At 43.5% G+C, this 26419-nt stretch overlaps 1 protein-coding gene across 2 annotated transcripts in view; it reads right to left on the reverse strand.

Annotated features, from left to right (window-relative positions):
* Window positions 1–5092: 5092 nt before the first annotated feature.
* The window catches only part of ADPGK (ADP dependent glucokinase), a 137247-nt gene continuing 115920 nt past the window's right edge, over window positions 5093–26419 (reverse strand). Inside the window, exons 2-7 of one of the 2 annotated variants that reach the window (XM_086959250.1) lie at window positions 18416–18641; window positions 17626–17688; window positions 17276–17396; window positions 13059–13255; window positions 12833–12931; window positions 5093–7888 (exon numbers count right to left, since the gene is read on the reverse strand). In XM_086959250.1, coding sequence (XP_086815376.1) covers window positions 7337–7888; window positions 12833–12931; window positions 13059–13255; window positions 17276–17396; window positions 17626–17688; window positions 18416–18641 — 1258 coding nt within the window. In that variant the 3' untranslated portion in view covers window positions 5093–7336. Of the gene's footprint in view, window positions 7892–12832; window positions 12932–13058; window positions 13256–17275; window positions 17397–17625; window positions 17689–18415; window positions 18642–26419 lie in introns of both variants that reach the window. The other variant, XM_086959249.1, reaches the window with a different exon arrangement.

A 26419-nucleotide genomic window follows, 5' to 3' on the forward strand; every position in this document is an offset into this window, starting at 1 on the left:
CCAGTCTTTCCAAAAAGAAACTGGAAGAATAATAAATAGGGGCAGCAACAACGGAAGAAAATGCGCGTGCGGGTTCACCGACAACGGAACCCGCTGAGCGCCTCTATGACTTGCGCGATCGCACAAAACTTAAAACTCCTGATAGATTTCAGATCCCTGATCAGCGTTCTCGTTCTTCACAGGACACGTCTGGCTCTCATGTCAGAGGAGGGGATCGCCAAGATCGTGGCAAGAGTCAGCCTGCGCCACAGGGACGTGTTCAACCTCATCAATTTGACGTCAAGGGGAAACCAGAGGAGCAACCACGCTTCCGACCCACCTTCCAAAAGAAAAAGGTTTCCACTTTAACCACACGATATGCCTCAGACGGTGAGAACATGACTACTGGATTGGACTTGGGCAGTGACTCTGCTCGACAGCACAGCAGAAGTTACCATAGTGCAGGAGGCACTGCGTCCTTGTCTGAAACAGCTGACACACGAGTTGCGCCCCCCGATAGACTATATACTATAGTTTTTCAAATTGCAGGTGACATTGAACGTGTAATCGCGGGGATTTCTGGGGAGAATTGGACCTCTTTGTACAACATTTAGTAAGCGGAGGTGGATTGGCCCCCACTTTTTGTTCTGCATCGAGAGAGAAGGATGTGATACTTCCGAGTTTTTCGTGTTACACCCCCAAAGAGCATGCAGAGGCCTTTGCAGCTAAGTGGGCTCTAGCCCTGGCACCGGCAGTGTATCGTAATCAAGTGGGCTGGGATAAAGATTCCATTGCCGTCTATGCCTCAACCACAACCCCAACCCCAATATCCCATCCGACAGGAAGCTAAAGGTCCTGTTTCAGAGGTTCTAACTGAGAATCAAAGAGTGATTGAGACGTGTATCACCGATGAATAATCCTCTTTTCACTGTATCCAAACCCGATGGGTCTTACCGCATAGTTTTAGATACCGGCATTTGAACTCTCATTGTCGTACTTTTGCAGTACAGAATACCCAAAGCTCTGCTCTAATAGACAGTCTAGTTCGTAAAAAATATAAAATGACACTTGACATTTCCAATGGCTTCTTTAGCCATAACCTGTCCCCTGAATGCAGTCAATGGACAGCATTCACTTCCGGTGGAAAACAGAAAAACATTTTGGCGTTCCCCTATGGGTATGGGGTATAAGAATAGCCCCTGGGTTTTTGCAGTGTGTGTTGTCTCTTTGTTGGACAGCATTGACCCAGATGCATACTCGTACGTTGACTATATTTATCTAACAGACGAATTATGGCAGCATCTATGCCGTGTTGACTGCATCATACTTTTGTTTGCAGAATACCGTTACAAATTTAATTTTGCTAAATCACACATCGCTTGCTATGCGGTGCTCCTTTTGGACATGAGCTCAACAATGAAAGTAGGGCTTGGCGCCCCACTTTCTGGATAAATGCGCACATTTGCAGTCTCCGACTTCTCTGAAGAAACTTCAGTCTATGCTAGGATTTTTTAATTTTGGGCGGACTTACATTCCCGATTATGCCCGGCGTATTAAGCCTCTTTATGTCTTGATACAACCTACATTTTCTAAAGCTAGATGGCTTCCAGAACATTCTGCTATACTGCTATCTTTGCAGTCTGATCTTCTTGAATCTAAGTACTTGTAGACACATGATAACCACACAAACCTGGTGACACGAATCGTGCCAGGCGATGTAGGTTTCACTTACTTGACGTACAATGAAGGTGACACAGTATCTATTGCATACAAATCGCATTTGTACACTTCAGCAGAAATGCGTTTTTCCATTGTTGAAAAAATTCAAACTGCTGTGCAGATGGCGGTCCTGAAGGAACGCGCAGTAGCACAGGGGAAACGCATTTTGGTGGTCACTCCTTACCCTGCATTGGAAGCCGTGACCAAAGCAAGTGTCCCAACCTCTAAAGCATTACATCCCCATTGGATACAACGGGCTACTTCTTTGACGTCTCCGGTTGTCACCTTTATCTTTGATCCTTCTCTTGAGACACAGGAGTTCTTGCAGTATGAACACGTTCATCCACTTCCTCTACTTGGCTTCCTCTAGAGGAGTACACATGTATCATTTACAGCGATGGTTCGGCGCAACCGGCCACTACAGTTCTAAACATGCTTATTCAGCGGCTTGTGCTATTATGGCAAGTAAGATGGTGAATGCAGAATTCCAAGTCTGAAATAGTTAGTTTCAATGTACTCCATAAGTTGAATATATATATTTTTCCTTCCAATAGCTTGCCCAGTAAGGGAAGCAGAAATATAGCACGATATTCAAAAAGGTTCACAGGTGATAAATGTACCTTTTTTTATTGGAATGACCTGTGCTGCTTTCCAAGTGAAGCGGAACTTTCCTGTGCAGATGGACAAGTTGAATAATGAGCAAATGATAGGAGCAAGCTGAGAGGACAATGTTGCATAGATACTATGTGGACAAATGTCTAATGGAGTCCCTGATTTGGCGGCAGCCAATGCTTTGTGAATGTCATTGGTAAAATCAGCTTACATTTGTCCAGAGCAAAAGCACTTTTAGAATGCTGGAGACTGGAATTAAACTGTTCGCTTTCTGGCTCAACTATTGTAGGGAAATAACAATAATTTTTCCTTCAAAGTGATTCGCTAGGGAATCGCATAAAGCTTGGGATGGCTGAATCTCTTGGAAGCAGGCACAGGGATTTATGAAATCATGGAGAAGTTTGAATAACTCTTTGGAAGAGTTGCTTTCATGATTCATTAGATGAGAAATGTATGCCTAGAAAGCTTTTTTTTTTTTTTTTTTTTTTTTTAATGGTACGATGATAGCTTGTTAAAAATTATTTAGACACCGATGAGTGCTTCGTCGATGGGGTCATCAACGGAGGATCTTTTCTTGAAGAGGACTCCTTGAAGGGAGTGCGAGGTGCAGATGGTGGAGCTGAAGCTGCTCTTTGATGAGAGGCAAACGGGCCAGGCAGTTTCTTTTTTTTCTCTCTTTTCCTCAAACGTTTCTCTGCCTTAAGACTTAGATTTTTTAGAATCTGTATGAGAAGAGGATGGATCCCCCTCCTTTTTTTTTCTAGAGCAGGTATAAGGCTTCTCCTCACATTCACAGCAGCCTTCTCTTCTATGCAGCCAGAGAAGCAGCCTATCCTCTCAATCCTGGTGGAATTCTGCAGGAAAACTTCAGCAGAACTTGCATTCTCTGGGCTTATGGTACGGACAAGGCAATACTGTCACTCTTTGTGTGGATCCTCAGAGTAACGCGTGGATTTTCCACAAGTTGCAGGGCCTAAACAACCTTTTTTAGACTCAGACATTCTGCAGAAAAAAACAGGCAAATACTTCCTTAACTGTACCTAAGGTGAAGAGAAGAGATGAACTGGAAACTGCAAGTGTAACAGTTGAAAAACTGTGAATGAGCATAGCTCAAGGAGACTTCCTAACACAAGCATTTGTATCTATACAATAGAATACTACACAAACAGGGGGAGCATAATCAACTAATCATTCACAGAGAAAACCTTTCATATTGTTGCTTTATAGAGTTTAGATTTTGGGACAAACAATATGGCATTTTTATTATGATCGTCATTATATAACAATAACTTATGTTCTTGTTAGTCCATAGTTCATATGCTGGGGCCATGCAACAGTCTGATACTTTTGAGCATTTCTTCTGGACTTGTTCCACAGTTGACTCTTGAGGGTAAACCCGTTTGAAAAGCCTTTTTTGTTTGTTACATTGTTTCTGTCCATTGCTGGTAACTCGTGCTTCACCCCCTGTGGCTGGACACCATGCAGCTTTTTTTAAGGCTGAAAACGTTAAAGGAGGTAATTTATTTTACAGATTTATTTAATATTACATAAAGTGTAAATGGTGAGCACAAGTGAAACACTGCACGCCAGGTGAGAAAAGAGTGTAAAGAAGTGAACACACAATGTTTGGTAATGTATATGTATTTTACAAAGCAGTAGATAGGCGCCATTTAAATTGTAATACCCAGAGCATACATTGATATACCATTTAGAAAGTCCAGAGATAGACCAATATTTTGGTGTGGAGTACTATGGCAACGATCACTATAGCTTCCAAGCCAGAAAAACATGTTAGCAGTGGGAAAGTGTGAAAAGGGAAAAAGGTATTGGTGTGGGATTCTGGTACTTTAAAGGGGCCATCCATTGAGTAATGTCACAATACATCTCAAAAGCCAAGCACACATCTTTAAACAAACAACCTCCTAGAACGCCTAATGTGGGTGATTGTTAGCGATGCACAACTGGGTGACGAGCAAAGATATTTTTTTATCTGTAGGATAAAGATGAGAACAGTAAGGTATCGTCATAAAGGTGGGGCAGAAAGAGGATCTGGACTGGTGTGGGGGAGTTGTGACACTTGCCATATTCTCTCGTACAAATTCTGGGCTAGCCTGCTGCGACTTCACAGGACTGCGGCCTTGACCAGGAGTGGTGTTCTGAAAGGAGTGAACTGATGTACCAGTGTAGTGATGTTCTTACTGGTTGGTTTAAGCACATGCCGTCCACAGTGCATGGCGCCTGGTTTGCAGGTTTCACAAGCGTTAGATGCAGTTCTGGGAAAACACACAGAACATTTTAGGTGTGACTGGTTGTTTAAGGCACTATTGTACAAATCCTTGACAAAAACAATTAGGGTGCTCATACATGGCTGGCTGCTCTACTAGCATCTAAAACTTTTAGAACTAGTTCGTGAAAAGCAAAAACAAAGTAAAGTGCTACAACAATAGGCATCTAGAACCAGTTTGCTGAAGAGAAGGGGCCAAAAGACTCTTTGGTTTTCTGGTCATATAGATAATCTCTCTCAGAAAGATACCCATTTAAAAGCAAAGCATAAAAAGGCTTCTATGCTTCTTAAATTGAGAGTCAACAGGATCTAAGGGAAGAGGATTCTAGTACTAGAGAAGGAGGATGGGAGTAAATGTCAAATGTCTGGAGAAACAGACATAGCAGTCCAAGTTTTATGCAGGCACCTCGTGACTAAACACACACCAAAGGACTACTTGAGCACATGAACTTAATGTTTTTATACAACGGGTGAAAATAAAGTAAAAAGCAAAATAGGTTATGTTCAAATGTTTATTGTACAAAGTTCTTCTTTATCATAACATGATTGATGAGGACCTCGCCAAACTCGGACCTGCGCTTCAAACGAAGGGAACAAATGTGGCTAGATTCATCTGACACGGACATGAGCTGCCCTGTTAATGGCAGAGCAGAAACGTTATGACTATACACACAATAAGGTCTTCCACGGGGGAATGTCTTGAGGAGTATTTTTTGCATAAATGCAATAAACTAAATCAGTCTAGCTTCCTAGGGTGGGACAAACTTGAGTAATGTCCTGCTTTTGGAAAGGAACAAAGGTCCAGCTGGCTGGAGTTTCCAGACAATCTGCAACAGCTTCTCTCAAATACTACTCGAGTTTAAATGCTTGCACACCAAAAGCTATTATCAGGCCTTGGCTGCGAGTTGTGTTTGAACCAGGTCTTCCCTGTGGATGTTTGTACACCTTATACCATACCCTACCCTACTTTGCATTCTTAAAACGTTCTACAAACCTCAACTACCCAACAAAGGCCTTGGGGAGAAGGTCCGAGACAGATTTCATGATATACTAAAAAGTGAAGTTACTTAAAATGAATCTAAAGGAAACTTGTGTTCATAGTCAGTGGTTACCCTTAAAATCAGTCATGAAACCACCATCAAATCCTGGTTGGACAGCTCAATATGAAATTCGTAGACCATGTCAAAGAAACGTTACAAGCAAACATAAAAGTAGGTCGTCTGAGATCAACTGGTAAGAAACGGGCTCTATAACTTGCAGATTCAAAACCAACAAATATGTCCAAACTCTGGAAGTCATGTCAATAAATGAGAGTGAAACCCTATGAAGTAAGGGCACTAGCTAGGTCAATTAAGTTTGTCATCCCAGTTCTGCAAAGGCAGGTGCTTCTGGCCAGGAAAGCGGGCACTGCTACTAAATCATATTACATTACGTCTCTACAGCAGAAGATGAAAGCCACAACCTGCCCCCGTTCCTTGGTGTACCACAGCTAACCTCTGTGCATCCCGTAACAACGGGACACTCAAATCTCCGATAACACATGTCCACCGTACAAGCTCACCAGGTTTCTTGGCATATAACAGTAAAATAACTGTGCAGCTCCAAGGAGACTGGGGGGTAGTACAGAGCAGAGGTTGTGCAGAGCTATCTATGATCATGATGTGAGTCTAGGGTAATTATTTTCTTTGCCACACAGTCATGTTTAACTCAAACAATTCACAGTTAACTAAAAGCCTTGAGGACGCTCACTCTGGATCTGAGGCACTAGTGGATTTCGGTGGCCAAGAGCCACAGGCAGCCTCACAGCACTAACAACTAAAACAGCGGTAGCAAGGAAGGTCGCAAAATATTTTTGGTCTCCATCAAGCAATTTTTTTTTACATCAAAACTAAAGGCTACAGTCAAGTGAGAAGAAAGCACTCCTTCCCATGCTTCACTCCTCCTGATACACATGAGCATCCCTATTCCACTAAGCTTTATAAATATAAGAACATAGGAAAGTGGAGGGTGTGGATTATACAAAAAAAACTGTACATCGCTCAGCAAACAGCAGAGCTGCATTAAGATTTAACCATCATCGATCAGATGCAAGTTTCAGATTGTGAAGGATTGCTATACGTGAGGGTAAGTCCTCCTCGCACCATGAAACATCCCTTACCTTAATGTGGGGAGAGAAATATTATGTGCTCCCTGAGACAGTAGCGAAGCTTTGCAACAAGCCAAAGAGGGGCAAGTTATGCTAACCGGTCCTGCCACCCTGTCTGAGCAAGACGGTGAGGTGAGGGTCCTAAAATGCTTATCTACTAGCCACAGGAAGAGGGCAGAGTACTGACCATGTACCCATACTTCCTCAAACAGAAACTGTTGAAAGGCATGAACACAACAGTCGCCCGAGTAGAAGAGTTGAGGGCACCACTTAGTAGTGGTGTTCACGTGACTCCCCCTCGCCTACCCCCAACAAAAAGCAGCATTTGCCCTGTGCAATGCTTCTCTTCCATTCAAGCATGGAGTGTGCGCTCTGGCTACGTCGGACCTTAAAACTATCTGCAGTTTGAAAAGCTTTTCCAGGTAATCTTTCGGTTTCATATCCAGCTTCTCTTAGCTTAGGTGAGCCGGACCCCTCCTCTGCAAAGCACACCTACATAAAGCCTAGCCGGCTCCTCACAAAAAGAAACCGCCTACAGTGCCCAGTCATCACTGCTCCCAGTTACAACACAGCTTTCTGGGAACACCAATGCGCGCTTACTGATGTGCCATCTCAGAGTATAGAAGGCCTTGAGCAGAAATTGCATCTCCAAGCCCCACTGTTCGCACAGGATCTTTGCATATTAAGACAGGAGTGTAGTGGAAAGAGACAGCACCCCTCTTCCAAACAGAGACAGGTTCCAAGGGGTTGAAAGCTATCTTAATGGCATCATCTGTGCGAGAAGTCATAAACTCCACTGGGGCCTTCAGGACAACACGGCTCATGTCAATGGCTTCAGTGGCACAAGCTTGTGTTGCTGCGACCCGGGCTCCAGCAGCCACAGCTGCCACCTGATTTGACCAATATCCCTCCACAGTGGCCAGCACATGGAACGCCAGAGTGTGGAAGTGAACTCGGGTGAGATCTGATCCTCTGCCCTCTTCTGTCCTTCGGTTCTCCTGCAGAATCCAGTATATAATGTCGCTGACCACTCCAACATCTGGTACACCATTCCAGGTGGTCAGGGAGGAGTGCGGACCAGAGGAAGACTGGGTGAGGAAAAGCAGCTCTTGTTCATTCAGGCCGATGGAATTCAGGAGGGGAAAAACCTGCTAACAGAAAAAGATGGATGAAACAGCAGTACTCCCCGAGAAGGGTCAGCATAAGTCTTTGATAAGATGAAAAGAATAAGGAATCCTTCCCTCGTGACAAACACTGCAGTACCACAACCAAGACTCCAGGAAATAAACCTCAATGCATTGAGTTTATAGTCTTAAGTGCCCGCGTGTCCCCTTGAAGAGGGGCATGAAGCACAGCAGAAGTGAATGTTGCCTCCACAGACAGACACCAAGCAACCTCTTCATCCAAGGATATACAGAAGTGCTTCACAGATTATATCCACTGACCGAACTACTGATTAGCTTCTCAAATTAAGGCCGTTCAACTGTTCAAGGTTAATGTTAATTTGCACTCCTTTTTCTACGTTCCTTTTACAGGTTCATGTGACAGTAAATAGTCTGGAGTAGGAAAAAAGTCTCAGAATTGGTTCTCAACCCACAAAGGAAAGTTGACACATTTCAGATATCACTTACCACCAGCTCTTGTCCCCAGCCCACCCACATGCCACCAAGATCTTGCTCAATCAATGACTTTCTGATTATTTCATCCTAATTTAGCACGCTCCTTCACATAAGTGGATGCTGCTCTGGTATCAACGGTGAACAAAACAAAGGGAATGAAAAGAAGAGGATAAAGCAATGTTTTATGGTCTCAGGAGAATGTTATTTGGAGTCCTTGCAACAAAAACAACCTAGTCTTCATTTCAATCAACAACTGCCTGAAAGCCAATTGTGCAAAGATGACTTGAAGAACCGTCAACAGTTGACCATTGAGTTAGAGCTGCTGGCTCAGGGAGAGGAACCTTAGCATGTTGATGCTTCTGAGTTTTATTCTGTATTTAGAATGTTAGAGTTTCCTGCCTTAAACAAGGAGATCCTTATCTGTTAATTCCTCTGTGACTATATTCGACCTAAATAATTTCAGTTAAGAGGTGCTGTATCGTATGATGGAGAGGGTTATTTGGATGCATCATTGTGCCTCATGTTCTGTGGCCATTAGGTTTACGGAGGCAGTGTGCGAAACCCTATTTAAACACCTCAATCTTCCTAGTTTACACTTATATTATTGTATACGAGCGTTCTGAGGGAGAAATGCTTGGATTTGGCTGTGTCAGTCCTGACTCCTCAAGTCCAGGCCTTTCCTCAGAGTCTAGATCAAAAATTGGAAGGAGGATCTAGACCGTCCCACAAATACGAGTCTGAATGTTCTTCCCCCTGTTCTAGCTTAAAGCCCAAAGAAGACCGCTTTTGTCATCCAACTAAGGTGGACTACATGGTCCAACATGACAGTTTGCTTTACCTGGCTGTCTGCCACACCATCTTTACCTTTTCCAATTGTTTTCAGGGTTTACCAGAGGATTTCAAGATAGCACAATGGCCTAACAGACTTTTCCAGGAGGGTGGTTTGGGTGGGGTGAAGAGGAGAAAAATAGACAGAGGAGACAGGGACGAGGGCTTAATTAAACGAATATGTTCGTCTGATGACAGAAATTTGAAAGACTAGTTAAACTATTCAGCCAGGACCTACGTATTAAACATAAAAAAGCAAGCAATGTTGTTAGTTTTATGGCATAACCCTTGAAAACGTTAAAGTACAAAAGGATATCTGTAAAAAGATGAACCAATTTGCTTGTTGATTAAGAGACTGCATTTTTAGGTTCAACATAGACAGTGCATGTTATGTATGTAAGACATGCTGCATCTCTTTTGTGGGCTTTTGGCACGCCCATTGATTGCCATTGGTTGTTTTCTGTGGCATTCAGTAATGCTTGCTTTTTATTGGTGTTCCCTCCCATGGGGTTCAGTATGTGATCCTTCTGGTTGGCCATCATGCGTTCACGGATCCTCCTGGTCATCGGCTCGGTTAGTCTTGTGTTTATAGTGTAAATAAAGGAGCCTTAGCTTATCGTGTCTGTCGGATGCTCTCTGTGCTAGCTCAGTAACATAATCTATAATAGACCGCTTCAGCTCGCTACATCAGGTGCTGGTGCTGGTGCTGCTGCTGCTACCGTCAGGCACAGGAAACATCGCAGAGGGCAAGAAGAGCAGACAGTAGCCTCGGAAAATGCACCACGCACAAGTGAGCCTTGGCAGTCAGTGTGCACCTACCCATGCGTGCACCTTAATAGACAGCTTTTGGTGTCTGATACCCATCCACTAAAGTGATTTCAGATCCACTTCATGGAACCACCTACAATAGTACTTTTAATGAGACAGCCTTTTAAGTGTTTTTTCTTGCTTGGTGGCTTTCACCTTTCATTGACTTAGTCTTCATAGGCCACTTTCAATTGTTTGCCTCTGGCTGCTCTCCCTCCAACCTTCCCCTTGTTTGTCGTTCCATGGCCCTTTCCAGACAGCGCAGCCAGAAGATCTATCGCTCCAACTGCTGATGCAGGAGGTGCAGACTCCCCCTCCCGCCCCTACACCTCTGGCAGCTCACCAGTTCGCGCTCCATGTCAGGGACAGAGTGCACATCCATTCACGTGTCCCCTGCCTCCTGACTGTTTGCTCTCTGTGCTATCTCAGGGGTGCCCAATCCTTTTTCTCTCCGCCGCTGTCTTGCACTTTCCTTTCTCTCTGCCTCTTGAAGGCATCAAAAGTTTCCGGCAGATTATCTGTTTGAATGACTGGACAATTGCATGCGCAATTTGCGAGTACCATTAGGTACTCGAATTGCGCATGCAATTTCAAGGATGGAAGGGTGTCAAAAGGACACCCTGTTGCACCCCTGAAATAGCTCTGTGCACAAATGTTGCACACACACATGCTCCAAGGGCACGTGTGTGTGTGTAACTTACAACGTTGAAAAATGCACTTTAGTGCATTTTTCAAAGTTTTTGCAAATTACCATCAAGTTGTACTTGATGATAATTTGCGCCTCCTAATAGCGAAATTGCGATTCTAAAATGGTTCTTGCACTGCATTTAAGGAATCGCAAATTGCGATGCCTTAAATGCAATCACAATTTGAGAAATCACAATTGCAAATTCTCAAATTGCGAGTGCCTTGAACCTTGATGCATCGCAAATGCCCTCTTGCAGGTGCCAACGGATGATTTTCGCGAATGGCAGTTTGCGCTTGCAAAAATGGTTGATGCATGTGCCTGCAAATTACAGCTGGTGTTAGTTTGCCACTATGTCAACTACCATAGTGTAAAACGTGAAAAGCTGGTGATAACGGCAAATAACAAGGACAAGATTTTCCACAAACTTACAAAGACTTCTTTGTAGGCTCCACTTTTTTACAAATTTAATTAAAATATTACAATGTGTTAATGTATTTGTCTTCAACCCACTCTCAAGAGCTCAAATACCACCTTCACTTGTCTGCTGCCAAATCTACTGCCAGACCCACAATTACTCCACACCGTCCATAGCGAAGCTAAGTTGCAGTAATGTGCGATAATGTGCTAAACAGCTAAATAGTTGAAAAGGTCCCAAAGACGAGACAGATTGCATTGCAAATGCTTGTTCACTATAGCTGCGTTTTATTTTAAAAAGTGACGAAACAGTAGCTTTAACCATTGTTCACCTTTGTAATGCTCAGCTGGGTTACTGTGCCAAGCGAGAATGAACATTTAAACTCCTGCTAACATTCTTCCCCATTTTTCAGAAAATGCCCACTTTGTACTTCACAAAGTACGTGCTTGGAGCCATAATACCAACCAATTATCAACTTCTTCAAATTGCCTTTACGGGGTTGATCTTTTGTGCTAAGAAAGGTTTCACTCATCGCTCCAGGCCTCCACCTGATTCAACACTGGCTTTGCCAAGAATACCTATACTCACAGTCTGTTGGATTGTGAGGACTGCACCACGTGGGACACTGAATTGTGTGACTTTACCAATGGATGGTACACAGCAAGCCGAGATTGTTTGCAGGGAACTGTTCTTCTCTTTTCACCTTACTATTTGGATCCTTTTTACCAGATTCCATGACATTCCTGGCCACCTTTTGGTTCTAAACGTGGAATAAACATTTGTTGTTGCTCACATTTCCACCAAATCTTGTCTTATGTCATGCTACACCATCATGTATTGTTAAAGGTACTGTGTGAGGACCACATTAGTAGTCTCAGCATGTAGAAAGGAAATATTAGTGAGATAACTTCATCCTATGCAGAACTTGCAGAACAGGTGATGGCCTCTCACCCACATGGAGAGCCACCAAGGTGGGGATCCTTTGCTAAAACTTCATGGAGGCATTTCTGTACCACTGTTTGAGGAGCGGGGTGGTGCTGGATCTAGCCTTTCCAGGCTCCAGGGAGCAGCAGAGTCCCTTGAAGGGAAGATTTCTGATCGCAGCAGGAGCATCTTAAACATGAAGTGCTGCAGTTCCTAATTTATGGTGTGTGGCTTAATTACAGGAAAATGGATGTGAAAGGAAGTTGGTGGGACGTGTAAATACGACATGATTTCAAGCTATGCAGTTTGTTAGGACATGTTTTCAATCTGAGGGACTATGCAATAATGACCTACCCAGTAGAACAAGACTGGGAAGAACTTAGGCCACTTTTATTTACCTGTTTGTCAGCAAGGGCGGTCAAGGACATTCCCGGTTTATCATAAAGTAACCATCAGATGATAGTACCAACTGCTATGCCTATTTCTTGGTCACCATTACATCCTCCTGCATCACTACCCACCCCTTCTTCCCACAACTCATTAAATTGATGTCTAGTAGTTCAAATAGTTTGTCGACATTGGTTAAATGATTTAGCCTGCTACCTGGCATATAATGTAAATCCAATGACTGTTGCAGAATGTCCTTTTCTGAAAACCACAATTGTTGAGTTACAAGTGTTTTGGGATCTGGAATACAAGTAAAGTAAGGATAAGAAAGAAGGTGGAATGAATGAATGAGAAAGGGCATGGGGAGATCATTGGGAGGGGAGTATTGGCGAAAGAGGAGACACTTTGGAATAGTACTGATTACCTGATGCATGATATTGTTCATAAGGTCATGGTCAACCATACTGGCTAGTTCCAAATGCACAGGAATATCACTAGGAATGTCAGAGATGGAAAGAACAGCCTGGAAAGAAAGAAAATGAGCGACACATATTTAGCAAGTATTCAAATCACATAATATTACAACTGGGACAAATGGGGCGCAATAAGGGTTCTCACATAAAGCCACACTAGCCTGGTGAGTTACTCACCTCTCGCAGTCTGCTTTCCCGCGTTTCTGGGCTTTGCCCTTCCATCATATGCAGACCAGACAGGACCACGAGGTCTGGCTGGAACTCCTCCAGGCTTGCAACAAACACCTCCAGCATGTTCATGGCCCCATTGGACACATCGTGGGAGAAGATGAAGCGACTGGCGCTGGGAGCTCGACTCGATCCCCACTGCTCTCCTAGTTATGGAGGTAGAACAAATCAAGACATCAGCAGCTGTAGCACGGACTGACTCTTCCATTTAAGGTGTTCCATCAAAAAAAAACAGCGTGGATTGCTGCTTCAACTGAACTGCCGATCCGTTTGAATGACCTATAGGAATCATAGCCATTCTTTTATGTTCCTAGATACAGTTCAGAAAGAATATAAAAATGTGTATGTCCGGTGTTGCACATCAACTTGCTAAATAATGTCAGATCAATGCTCTTGGTCTTAGTCTTAGTCAACTCAGGAGTAACTATAAAATTGTACAACCAGCTGCACCTGAAACCTCAATACCAGATACTACTGCCAACTCACACAACATCCTCTTTAGACTTTGCCTGTCAATGAGTAGTGACTGAAGCAGATAACACGTTCACAGTGCATAATCGCTTAGGTGTCCATGTTCCATTGGTGGCTGCTCCCTTTAAGCAGTGAAGCGATCAAGCAGGCACTCCAGAATGTCCTAAGTGTGCACCCCAATGCTCTCCATCGTGGCCCGTTATAAACCGGGTTTATAACGGGCCATGATTAAGAGCCCTGGAGTTGGGGCTGAAGGCAGTGCGAGTTTCTCACACTTCCTGGCCGAGTTTTAAAAAAATTAAACAGCATCCGAAATGAAAAGGAAGAAAAAACGTACCTACCTACTCCAGTCCTCTTCGGTCGCAATTCTGCAGCAAGGGGTCTATGAACCAAATCCTCAAACTACTCCATACGCTTCTCTCATGAGGTCAATCAGCATGAGGGAAGCACCAGGATTGGTTGGAGCGGGTTGGCCAACTACGCGCTCCCAAAGGCACTGGAGGCCTGTGTCTGCTTTCCACCAATCTGTCTAACACAGGTCGGGAGCAGAGGTTTAAAGTGCACGTCAGGCTGGCCATCATAAGACATGCGCACTTTAAACTTTAGGTGTATACCAATCCTTTCCCCTGCTGCCAGTCAGCAGTGCTGGGCCCGCCCAAACACTTGGCTTAGGATGACCAGCTGTGTTGAAAAATAAAACGGTAATAAACTCATTTTATTACCGTTTCATTTTTCAATTTTGCTTTGCTGGCAGCAGGGACGCCGCCGGTCCTGCGCCTTAGTAGACACACTGCCATGTTCTAACTGAAAAAATATTAGATTTTTATTCAATTTAAAATTCAATAGTGTAGTAAAAATACATAAAACCTTTTAGTCTGTTACTTTTCTACGACAATGAAATGTGTGTGTGGGCAATCAGGCTTACCCAATATTGCAGTAGGAAAAGTAGATGCTCGGTCTGAAATAGGGAACACCAGAGTGTGTAACTAAATTACAGTCTAGGCACTGTATTTGGCCTAGGCGATTCAGTACAGAAAGTTACGCTCTGCATTGAATGTTCAGTTTTACTTAATGCTATGTTTAGTGGGAAAAGGAAATGAATGCACTCTGTAATGGATAGTGGATGTTTGAGTATGGAGGTTAATGCGTCCACTGTAGGGGCCTGTGTTCGACCTCATGGTCACGGGTTCAAATCTAGGCAGATCCACTCAGCCTTTCATCCTTCGATGGTCAATAAATTGAGTACCATTGAGTTGGCTAACAATAAACATCTGTTTTTAAACTCGAAGATGCACTAGGGTGGACGTGCTCTTTACAAATACACGTTATGTTATGTTATTTGGAGGAGTCACGTGCAGGGCCAGCTAGTGTGGAGGCTGAGCAGCACAGAGGCCTGCATAGTCTCATGGAGAAGCAATGTGAATTAAGTGGCAGCAGCAACAATGAGCCATTTACTGGATGCAGTTGAGTGGGTGGTGCAACTCAGGAGACCATACAGAGGCCCACAACCACAGGAATAAAGAAGAACGTGCTGAAAGAGCTGTGCACTTCGAGGTATGGAGCAAGACCCCGACAGTCAAACACTTAATAGTGGTCTGTCTACTAAGCTTCTTCAGATCTTCCCTCACGCTCTTAGCAGTTAAGCACAGCAATGGTAAAGTCCTCTTTCTCAGGTAGGCAAGTAGAATTGTGATGGCTTCGCTCCACAAGGTGAAGAAACCTGGGCCTGTCTGGGCAGTGATACATAAACAAGTAGAATCCTACTACCAGTTGGAAGGAAAAGTGAAGAAGGGGGGGGACACTCAGTGTTGTGTAAAATACCCCTCACACACCAACAGGCCCCTTGGTGTCATGCTTCATCATCGGGGTCTTCGCACCCTGCTAAGGGGATGCGGCACGCTACGACCTACGACTACGCGGGAGCGTTGACAAATCAGACTATGTGTGGTGTGTGTTGAGTGCAAGTGAAAGGATTAGATGTGAGTGGGAAGTGTAGTGAGAAAATTAAAAAGTACCTGGCTAGTGGGTGAAAAGAAAAAACTTTATTCTGTACCCCTGGCTGGTGCTGTTAAAAAATGTGCAAAAGGGCGAGGTTTTGTGTCTTAATTAGGGACAGAACCTGGGTCTCTCAGTTCTTGAGCTGATTGAGGCAAGATTTAAACATACTTTGCAGTCTGTTTAATTCTTCAGGTTGAAGCAAATGCATGGCTTGTCCTCAACCCTGGTCCTGACACTTGTGGATGCTAGGCACACACCCTCCCCTGATCTAATCCTTCTCCCAGTCTGATGGACAGTACTTTGACTTCAAGTCTGAGGTGAACTAGGATATCTGTCACTCAGAGCCAGCATACACTAAGCAACAGTGACAAATGGTTCCAAGTCATCTGGCCACTCAGAATTCCTACAGCACTTTACATTTTGGTTAGAACTAATTAAGGTCAAGTTCACCTTTACCTTAGGTACAGTTTAGACCTGTGGTAAGGAATATTCTCATAATAATTACAGTTTCTGAGATATCATGGTGATGGTTGGCATCCCATAATAGTAACAGAGTCCCACGCTCATTGTGCCACAGGACTCAACCTATACCTCACTGATGAGTTAAGTAGCTTGAGAGTGGTCTGGGATTGCTTCTGTTCCCATCTGGACGGAATTGGCCTGGCAGTTCAGGCTAGACCACTCCTATTGCAGCAGGATCAAGACTGATTTGCATAATGTGGGTCTCGGTCTAGAATGGTCGAATTAATTCAAACATTAAATCCATCACCTTGTTTTTGAGAAGCTTCAATCCAGGTACACACCAAATGTGAAACAAGCCTAAACGTTTTAATGTGGCCATATTATTTGTTTATAACCACATACATCATTCAAACCATACCCCTTCACATTGCGAATTACCAATGATATACACATGCAAAATTCACAGCTGTTTATGACAGGATTTGTGTACCTGACTACTAAAAAAATATATATATTTTTTAATAGGTGACATTTGTACACACCTATAAACTGCAGCAACCCTTTCCAGGGTGAAACAAGCATATAATACATATATTGAAAGCAGCCTTTTGCATGGAAGCCTATAATACATGTAAGCCATTTAAAATAATGTTATCCTCCGTTTAAGCAGAAGTCATAGAGAATGCATGATAATTCATCTTTACTTTCTTCACTAATAAATTACTGTTATTATCGGATCTGGAGATTTCTAAGATGGGGAAGAAATCAGCTGGAGACTGTTCAATAGAGTCCCATTGGACCTTATACGGCTGGGTCTGGCCGCCCTATGCTCTGGTGTATATTGGTTTTCTAGGAACTACATTTGGACAGGAATTGCCAGTGTGTTAATCTTGTATAGACTGCATGCCCATTTTATACACATATTGATGTCCCGATCCTACTCAAACTTAAAGGCATTATAAGCAAAAGATTTCCAAAGTTGGCACAAAACATGGAGAAGATCCACTCAATGAATTCTGGAAGTTATCCCCAAAACTGCCATAAATGATAGATACAATGACACGTATTCACTGTCCCCTGCAAACCATGCCTGAACACATTCAATTTTTAAAAGTGCCTCTCAATTGTCCTCATGATGCCATATCCTGACAACATAGCCTGAATGCAGCCTACGTGGGGAACCAACACGGTACCAACTTGGTCCCTAAGATGTGGGATTTCCAGTGTCTCGTCACCTGCTTTGAACTCCAAGATCAGGTGGAACTCGTCCACCTCCTGGAGGGATGCTGGCGGGACTGCAATCTGCTCATCAAGAAGCTGGTGAAGTTTGGGACCGATGGGGCCACACAGAAGAACCTGAAATCAGAGAAAGACATGTTAAGGGATAAAAAGAAGCAAGGCTGGAGATAAACAAACTGAACTCAAGGAAACAGATAAGAGTCAACTAGGCAGGAGCAATTGCTAGATAAAAGTGGACCGTTGCAAAAGAAATACAGGACACTAGAGGGCCACTAAGACAGAGATTTGGACAATATCACGGCACCAAGGTGATCAGTTTACATGTATCACATCAAATGGAGCTTACCGTCAAACCAGGATTAGATGCCAGCTTCTGACCAATAAGAGCAGCATTTCCTCCTACATAGATCTGTAAAAGGCAACGAAAATAACCAAGTCATTGCAAAAACAAACCTGCCACTCATTCTCAGATGTGGCTGTGTGTACCTGGAATGTACGATGATACTTGGCTACAGCTGACTAGCGACTGGGCTACAGATATCATTCACTCTGATTTTGCATGGTAATGGCACTCTACAAGCCCTACATAGGTTGTAGAATATAACCACCTATGAGGAGGATAATTGCCTAACTCTACAACAGAGGTTACAGCTCGCCATGAGTGGCCTTTCCTAGTTTTGCAATGCAGCTTTAATTGAGAAGATACAATTCCTAGCCCTCAGTGCATATTACAGCAATAAGAGTGGCCTTGCCCAGGCCCCACGCTAATAAGTCTTAGGGTGGTCACCATTGAGGCCACTTGTATAAGGAATGATTAGCCACAAAAGCATTCATCCTCTCGGTCAAGAGAGCCCGCTACTAACACTCTTGCAAATCAATCGATCCTCCCTTTGCAGCACAGGATCTACTGGGACAAGGCTAATAAGAGCACCACTAATCTGCAATATCAAGATGGTTCTTGCTGCAGACCACCCCAATTCTCCTGTATGGGAGAACCACTCAGATGCAGGTGTTGTCCCATTAAAAATGTCTACTCCACCCTTTTACAGAGCTGGTAAAATAGATATCTCCTCGCCAAGGATTAAAACTGTTCCTAAACCTATTGTTGGTGAAAATTCAAACCCTTGCATTCATACCTGCGCCCCTGGATACTCTGAGGCAGCACGTGCGATGGCCCGAAATGCCTCCTTATCACTGAAAAAGCGCTCAGCTGCCACCCCTTTCTCCATGAAGTGGATGAAGGCTTCCTTTAGGTCTGCCCTGGACCTCAGCACCTCATGATCTCTCCCATCGCCAGGGTCCAGTCCTAAGGATTGAAGAAGCTTCACCCCTGAGAGCACCACATCCACGCATGCATTCACTCTGGAAGAAAAAAAGATACAGAATGACCTATGCAGCACAAAATCATAATAATTCTAATTATCAGCGACTTTAAAACTTTCAGATTTTTTTTAATTCAGTACAATCTGAACATTAAAAAATAACCATAGATAGATTACACATTATGGAATGACTAAGTCACCAACATTTTTCAACCTCAGTGTAGCATGCTACCCATTCGAAAAGGTCTACTGTGCCTTTTTGGTGGCAGTGTAGTAAGTGCTTTGCAAATACGCTTAGCACATTATAGTGGTATACTTGAGCCTCTATAGTTAAAGTTGGATAACTCGTACTAGAGCAGGGGTCTCCAACCATTTATGCAACACGAGCTGTTTGAACAATGAAAACTGTTCTGAGCTCCTAATGGCTTTGAACACTGTTGAAGTGGTGACGGTATCAAATAGTCACAATAGCGAGCACACATTGCAGGATTACAAGTAGTGACCATCAAAATGTATGTGACAAGTTACGTAAAAATAGCTTTACTATTCTTAACTCCACATCTAGAAAATTGGAAGATACACATGTCTTGCAAATAAATGATGTGCAGGTAATAATGTTAATAAAATCATAAATAATTATCTCTGTGATGTTGTGGTAGTCGATAATATGGATTGGATCATTTTGTCTGGATGAGACTTAAAACTCTATATTGTAATAGAATACCAACGAACCGCCGCATAAAACCGGGTTACTAACTAAAAAGTTTAATCAATATAAAATACCTCCCCCTGACTAATAAAATAACATCCACATCAGAAGGTGTCCACTGAGGCAAAGGAAATACTAACACCTAAAAATCTCCTCACCACTGTTTGAATCATCATTCAAAGAGCAGTTTCAAATAAGTTCTGGATTTTTAACCATTTTGTTTTTAAACCTCAGCATATCCGTTTCTCAAAATACATGTTTTTCTGTCTCAAAATACTTTCCATTTTGGATTAACACACTCAAAGAAACTCTGGTCTTTTTCTGAGGAAAGAAAAAGGTCACCTTTTGCCTCAATAATAAGTTTCCAGTCATGTTCCCCAAATGTCATCTTGTGATATCCCCTAGTACAATTGCATCACATTGACAGATTCCGCTCCACCTTACCAAGCATTACCATTACATGAGTGGAGAAGTGTGGCTCAGGGGTTAGAGGCGGCAGACCTGGATCCTGAGTTCGGCCCGGGACCAGGGTTCAATTCCCCGCCTCGGTGGGTCTTGGGCTCAAAAATTCCATGGACTCGTTAATTCTCGCTCCGGTGCCTCCTCGACTCACGGGTTCACACTCTGCGACTCTGGGCAATAGCTTGCTTAATCTCCACAACGGCCCCTCGCGGCGGGATGCCTGGCTTTCACCTTGTGGATACCCTGCCAGGGTTATCTCACAGGGGAATACCAGGACGGGTTCCCTAAGCAAGCGCTGAGATGCCCCAGGGTAAGTCGTGCGCTATAGAAGTTTCATTCATTTCATTTCATTTCATGTCATATCACAATGTGAAGAACAACCACATCAAGTCAGCCATCAACATTATTATTCAAAAGATTCCCATGGCGATAGTCCTCAATTAGGCCAAGCAGCATACTCCCAATATGGAAAGTATAGCACACATAAGCATACATATGGCACCAAGACATATTTCAACAAATATGCATACATGCAAGCACACATCACTCCCACCGTCTAAAACAAAAAAGTCCCATTACCCGTCTAAACTCAGTCCAGCCGCTGCCTGCCTTAGCTGCACGGCTGCTAACGCACAATTATCTCATACTGTCACTCTATCTCCAGTCAGTTGCATACTCTAACAATTTCACTCTGGCTGTTGCCAACACTGCTTTTCTAGCTCAATTTTCACACAGTGAAACATACTGTATGATCGATAAAGTGGAGATTACAAAGTGACCAACTTTCATGTGACTTTGCTAAACAGAGTGGAGACAGGTGGTATGTTACAGTTACCTTACGTTGGCATGATGTGTTTCACTAATGTCTGGAACACAAACATTTGCAGTTAAGATGCAGTCATATTTCAATTTGGTAAGAAAGAAGAAATGTATTTATTCATGACATCGTTACACTTTATTTGATCATGACAATGTTATAATTTTTTAGAGCTTGAAGTAAAATAAAAAAAATTGAGTCCCTAACATGCTATACTATTCAAAAAATACAGTCCGTCCAGATGACATCAGCACAGTCAACACGTTTCATCTTAAAAAAAGACTTCCTCAGGGACGCTCACCTGTAGCTTTAAAAAGGCTGCGGATGCGTAACTTGTACGTCAATAACTTGTTGTAGACTAATCAAGGGCTCTAGTGTAATTTTCCCGATTCATGCCCTTATATGGGTATAACTTATCATATCCTTATATAGGCATCAGAATCATAACCATATTTAGACACAGCCAATGTAGTCCAAATACGGCATGGCTGCTTCAACAGATTCCTGGAAATCACAACGAGTTCTCGGAGAGACCAAACCTCCAGCAGTCCGGGACTTTCCCCTGCTTCAGTATTGATTTGTCCTAGAACTCCTGGAGTCCTAAAAGACTGAGAGTTCTTAGTGACTTATTATGTCCAACCTTATGTCAAACTCGGCACCTTCCAGGTATAAATATACCAGCATCTGCCCTAGCAAAACACACGGTGGTTTGGAGCAGATCGACTAACTACTTGCCCGACGCCCTGCTGTAGCGAGTGCCGAAGGAAGCCGACCCTCCAGCTGACGCACTGAGAGAGACGCTGTCTTTTCTCTTGGCGAGAAATCCAGCTCCGGTGTTTCCCGGCTACCCTTGCGGGTTACTGGGAGATAGAGTCCTGAGAGAGAGATACAATACCTCCTGCATTCTATAAACAAGGTACGGAGCCGATTAGACCCGTAGAGAATTCTTGGATAGATTCTTGGCAGAAACTATTTTAACTCAAGCTACATCTCACTTACTCCTTCCCATGTACTAGGCTTAGGTTAGGTACACCGGGGTAGGCATATCTTAGAAGCACCAGTTGAGTACGTTTAGTCATCTTTTATCATTATATGTATTTTATCCATTTTAAGTATCTTATGGCTTAGAAACCATATGAATGCTTTTACAGTATTTCATAATACTCTTTTTACTGTACGCACTTTACTTTATGACAAGTATTGAGATCGTAACAATTCACTTCTCTTGCATGAGAAAGAAGACTGCTCAATAAATAAACTTTTTATTGAAAACACCAGTCTCTATTTCTCTGCACTTCTGGTGAAACTAAGCATGCACGATTGACCGAGTGAAATAGCCATCTATTGTTTCCGCGACTCTGGAGATACATTCCTTATTCTTGGGGAACAAAGTTGGCATGTTATATCGTTGTCAGAAACTAATCCCTTCTAGTGTATTCGAGAAAGTGTCTAGTGACATCTGAGCTAGCTGGCATTCACAAATTAAGTCTAACATATTCAATAGAGACCTAGTAGACTTCAGTCCTACTTCTAAACTATCGTTTATGTTATTCACAATGCGCAGAGCCTATTGGGAATATAGGACCTACACTACAAACTGTGGTACACGAATTATTTGAAGCTCAAAGAATTAAGCATTTTGCTGACATTGAAGAATGCATAATCACCCAAGAGTCATTAGCGGTAAGTATATCTGACATAAGTATACAGAATATATGTGAAAATCCCCCTTGTTAAGTGATGCTATCCACCAAGTCGGGCTCCCCGGCCGGGGCTCATATGAGGTCATCTGGACTGATTGTATTTTGTGGATAGATTATACCACATTAGGGACGCAAACATTTTTTCTGTTCTATGCCACGTTCTAAAAAAATTATGACACTTCCATGAAAAAATTAACTAACGTTCTCATGAATAAATACGTTCCTTCTTTCCTACCAAACGGATATGTGACTGCATCTTACTATAAACGCTTATGTGCTCTGGACATTAGCGAAACATTGTAGTTGTCACTACTTTGACAGTGTACTTGCTTGCACCTCTTGGGAGCATGGGTGTGGTCTGTGATCGCACTGTGCAATATTGCTCTCATTAATGACCACACTCGTAGGAAGGTGTATGTGCAGGTTGTATTCCTTCTTTTGCTGCCATGTTTGTAATCGCCGTCATGATGTGTTTGTTTGTAAGCCTGTGTCCCTTCCACTGGTGCGGCTGATGACCACGCCAAGGATTTGGCTATGTAATTGTATTGTGTAGCATTGCCATTTTCAAAATGGATAGACCCTCTAAATTATGCATCGCGCTGGGATGCACTTCAGGGAACTAATTCCATTGTACTAGGGAACTACCCTTTGGAGACCTCTATTCTAGAGCGAATCCAGTTTTTGCACCGCAATGAAAGAGGCTTAAATATTAAAGCTTGAAGAGTGCCAGTATACAGCTCAAACATCACAGGGAGTCACAACATGTTTATTTTCCTAATTTAACATGGGTTTTTCCATAACAAACGCCTGCGCACAGAAAGCTACGGAATGGCTATGCTAAAGTTCACCAATTTGGTGCCTTTGCTTTGTTTGGAGATAGATAGATAGATAGATAGATAGATAGATAGATAGATAGATAGATAGATAGATAGATAGATAGATAGATAGATAGATAGGATAGATAGATAATTACTAGAAAATCGAAAAATGTGCATTTGGCACGTATTCACTAGACATTCAGCTTGTCCACCCTTCCAATGGTCAGGAACACTGGCAAAAAAAATAAAAAATAAGTGCAGCAATTAAGCAGATACTTCATTATTCCCACTTATGCAGGCAACTCCTGCAGTGATCGCCGGGAGATAAAACAAAAGAGCCTGGCTATGACTGGGCAGACAGATGTACACACCCATGAATGCAACAACATGTTCCTCCCTAGCCTTGCCACGTGGCCACAGAGTACTCGGACGCTACCCCTTTTTAGCTTTCACCCGAGACAACATGCATAAAATGTCAGCGAAATCTTGTCAACAAAAAAGGCTTAAGAACAGACTTACAGCTGGCCTATTAATTACCATTACTTAACATCGGTTGGCTTTCAATCGCACTTGTTTCCTTGCTTTCTATTGGCCACTGCCTCGTAATTCTTGCTGGGTCTTCAAGTGTTTGCCCCTGCTGTGGAGTATGGACCAGGTACAGTTTCCTGTCTGCAGCTATTCACTCCCTCCTTCCACTATGTATGCTCTTCCCCCAGCTCCAACCTCTCTCCATTGTGTTGCTGTTCCTTCCCTCTCCCCCACACCCACAAAACTTTGTTGTATTGCTGCTCCTTCACTCCACCCTCACAGCCCCCTTGTTTTGCTTGACTCCTGCCCTCCTTTCCATGTCCATTGTGTTGCTAATCCCCTCCCTTTACTGTTCCACTCCCCCCTCAAGCCCTCCACAAAAAACATTAAACAAAGACAACTAGTTCTTGCAGATGCAAGTGCTATTTGTTAAAAGAAAAAAGATTTTTAGACATATTGCAAAGCAACCTGGGCTGCTGTGCTATATGGCTTAACCCCTTCCACGCTCATGACGAGCTCAGCTCGTCATGAGGTACGCCTGTCGTACGCTCATGACGAGCTAAGCTGAGCTCGTCATGTAAACTGGGATTTGCGAATCTTTAGCGCACAGCGGGAAAACGCTTAGCGCGAATAGGGTTAAAGAAAAAAAAGTGCTATGATGCAGTTAACGCTGGCCGTGCCCCACTGCTTTTTAATTTTTTTTAACTTTAAGCCATGTTGTACAACAGTCGATGCTGGCAACATGTCGAAACATACACCATGATAATAGATCTCGCTTAGATTAAACATATTAGCTGGGCCAGCTGCTTGTTCAGTTCACCCACCAGCCATGCCCAAGGGTGGGGAGTTCATTCATACGCCTCCCCATCTTGGGAGATGTATGTTGGGGGGAGGGGCACCTTTCCCCGAGAAAAATAAGGGTCATTTGTTTAATTTTTAAGATTTTCCAAAGTACCGGATAGGGTTACTTAAATAGGAATTTATAGGGCAAACAATTAAGCATGGGCGGAAAATCCGTTCCGCTCGTGGATTTTCAGTAAATTCGCAATCCGCGAGATTCGCGAATTTCCCGCAAAATCCACGAGCGGAACGGATTGGGTCAAAAGTTCAAGCTGACTTTTTAACTCTTTTAGAATGGCGCTGGCAAGCTGCCAGAGCCATTCTAAAATAGTTACAAAAGTCAGCTTCAACAGGAAGCTCTAATAGATAAAGTAGAGCAGGTGCTGCTCAAATTCAGTTACACAATCATTAATCACCCCAAACTTGGGGTGATTAATGATTGTGTAACTTAATTTGACCTTCAACTCCAGCACCTGCTTTACTTTATCTATTAGTGCTTCCTGTTGAAGCTATTTGCAGCTATTTTAGAATGGCGCTGGCAATTCTAAGTGGGGCTGAGGGCAGAAGGGCACAAAAGTGGGACAGAGGGCAGAAGGGGACAAAAAATTAATGGGGCAGAGGGCAGAAGGACACAGAAACTAGTGGTACAGAGGGCAGATGGGCATAAAAAACGAGAGGGTGGCAGTGATTAACCAGCAAAACCCCCCCGCGAAAACGCAAAGCGCCTCGCAAACACCAGCGAACACGCAAAGTGCCCGGTGAACTCGCAAAAATAAAAAAATCCGCAAATTCGCAAATTTTGCGGATTGCGAATTCGCAAAATTCGCCCATGCTTAGAAACAATAGTCAGTGTTCATTTTTAACATGGCTCTCTCTGCTGCCTGGTTTACTTTAACTATCAATCATGATTCATTAAGGCAGCTCTAGGACACATTTTAAAGTGCTTTCTGCTTGTTAGTTAGTCTTTAAATAGGTACTGAGAAGACGAAAAAATACCAGCTTTAGCTGATTTTCCTACTTTTTTCCTACTGAGCTGGACATTAAAATACTGGTCATGCAGGTAAATAAAAATGGCCAGGTAAGTAACCCTAGATGTGTGCCGTCCATCCATGAGGGGAAACCCAACACAACTGGCAACTTTCAGCAACCCAGATACTGTTTATGAAACCCCTCTCCCATGGGTACTGCTCCAGATCAGTCGAAGAGCCAGGTCTTGAGGTCCTTCCTAAACGTGTGCAGGGTCGGTGAGCGTCTGATGTTTACTGGGAGCTCGTTCTAGGTCCTGGCTGCGAAGTAGGAGAAGGCCCTCCGACCTGGTGTGTTTCTGCGGATTCGGGGAACCTCTGCCAGGGTGGCAGATCAGAGGTTCCTATTGGGTACGTGGAAGAATACTCTCTCAAGGTATTTCGGTCAGATGATGTTGAGGGATTTGTAGGCGTGGGTGAGGAGTCTGAAGGTGACCCTCTTCTCGACAGGGAGCCAGTGGAGGTCTCATAGTTGTTTGGTCATGTGCTCATGCCGCGGCGTCGCGAGGAAGAGTCTGGCTGCGGCATCCTGGATGGTTTGAAGTTTGTGTAGAAGAATTTGGTTGATTCCGGCTTATAAGGCTTTGCCGTAGTCCCGTCTGATGGTTATGAGCGCGTGGGTGACGGTCCTTCTGAAGTCGGGGTGGGGCGGGTTTCCATTTGAAGGTCTTGCGGAGGATGCGCAGGCAGTTGTAGCTAGTGGAAGAGACAGTGTTGATCTGGCGTTCATGGAGAGGGAGGAGTTGAGGACGATGCCGAGGGCCACCAGGTGTTGTCCCGGGCATAGCTGCATGGTCCGAGGTTGAGAACCTCGGTCTTCTCCGAGTCTGGTGTTTTTGGGATCCTTCGTGAGTTAGAGGATGAGCTAGGTGTCGTGGGCATATGATACAATGCTGAGCCCATGCTGTCTGACAAT

The sequence above is a fragment of the Lissotriton vulgaris genome, chromosome 2_2 (assembly GCF_964263255.1).
Source record: "Lissotriton vulgaris chromosome 2_2, aLisVul1.2, whole genome shotgun sequence".
NCBI classification, from domain to species: domain Eukaryota; kingdom Metazoa; phylum Chordata; class Amphibia; order Caudata; family Salamandridae; genus Lissotriton; species Lissotriton vulgaris.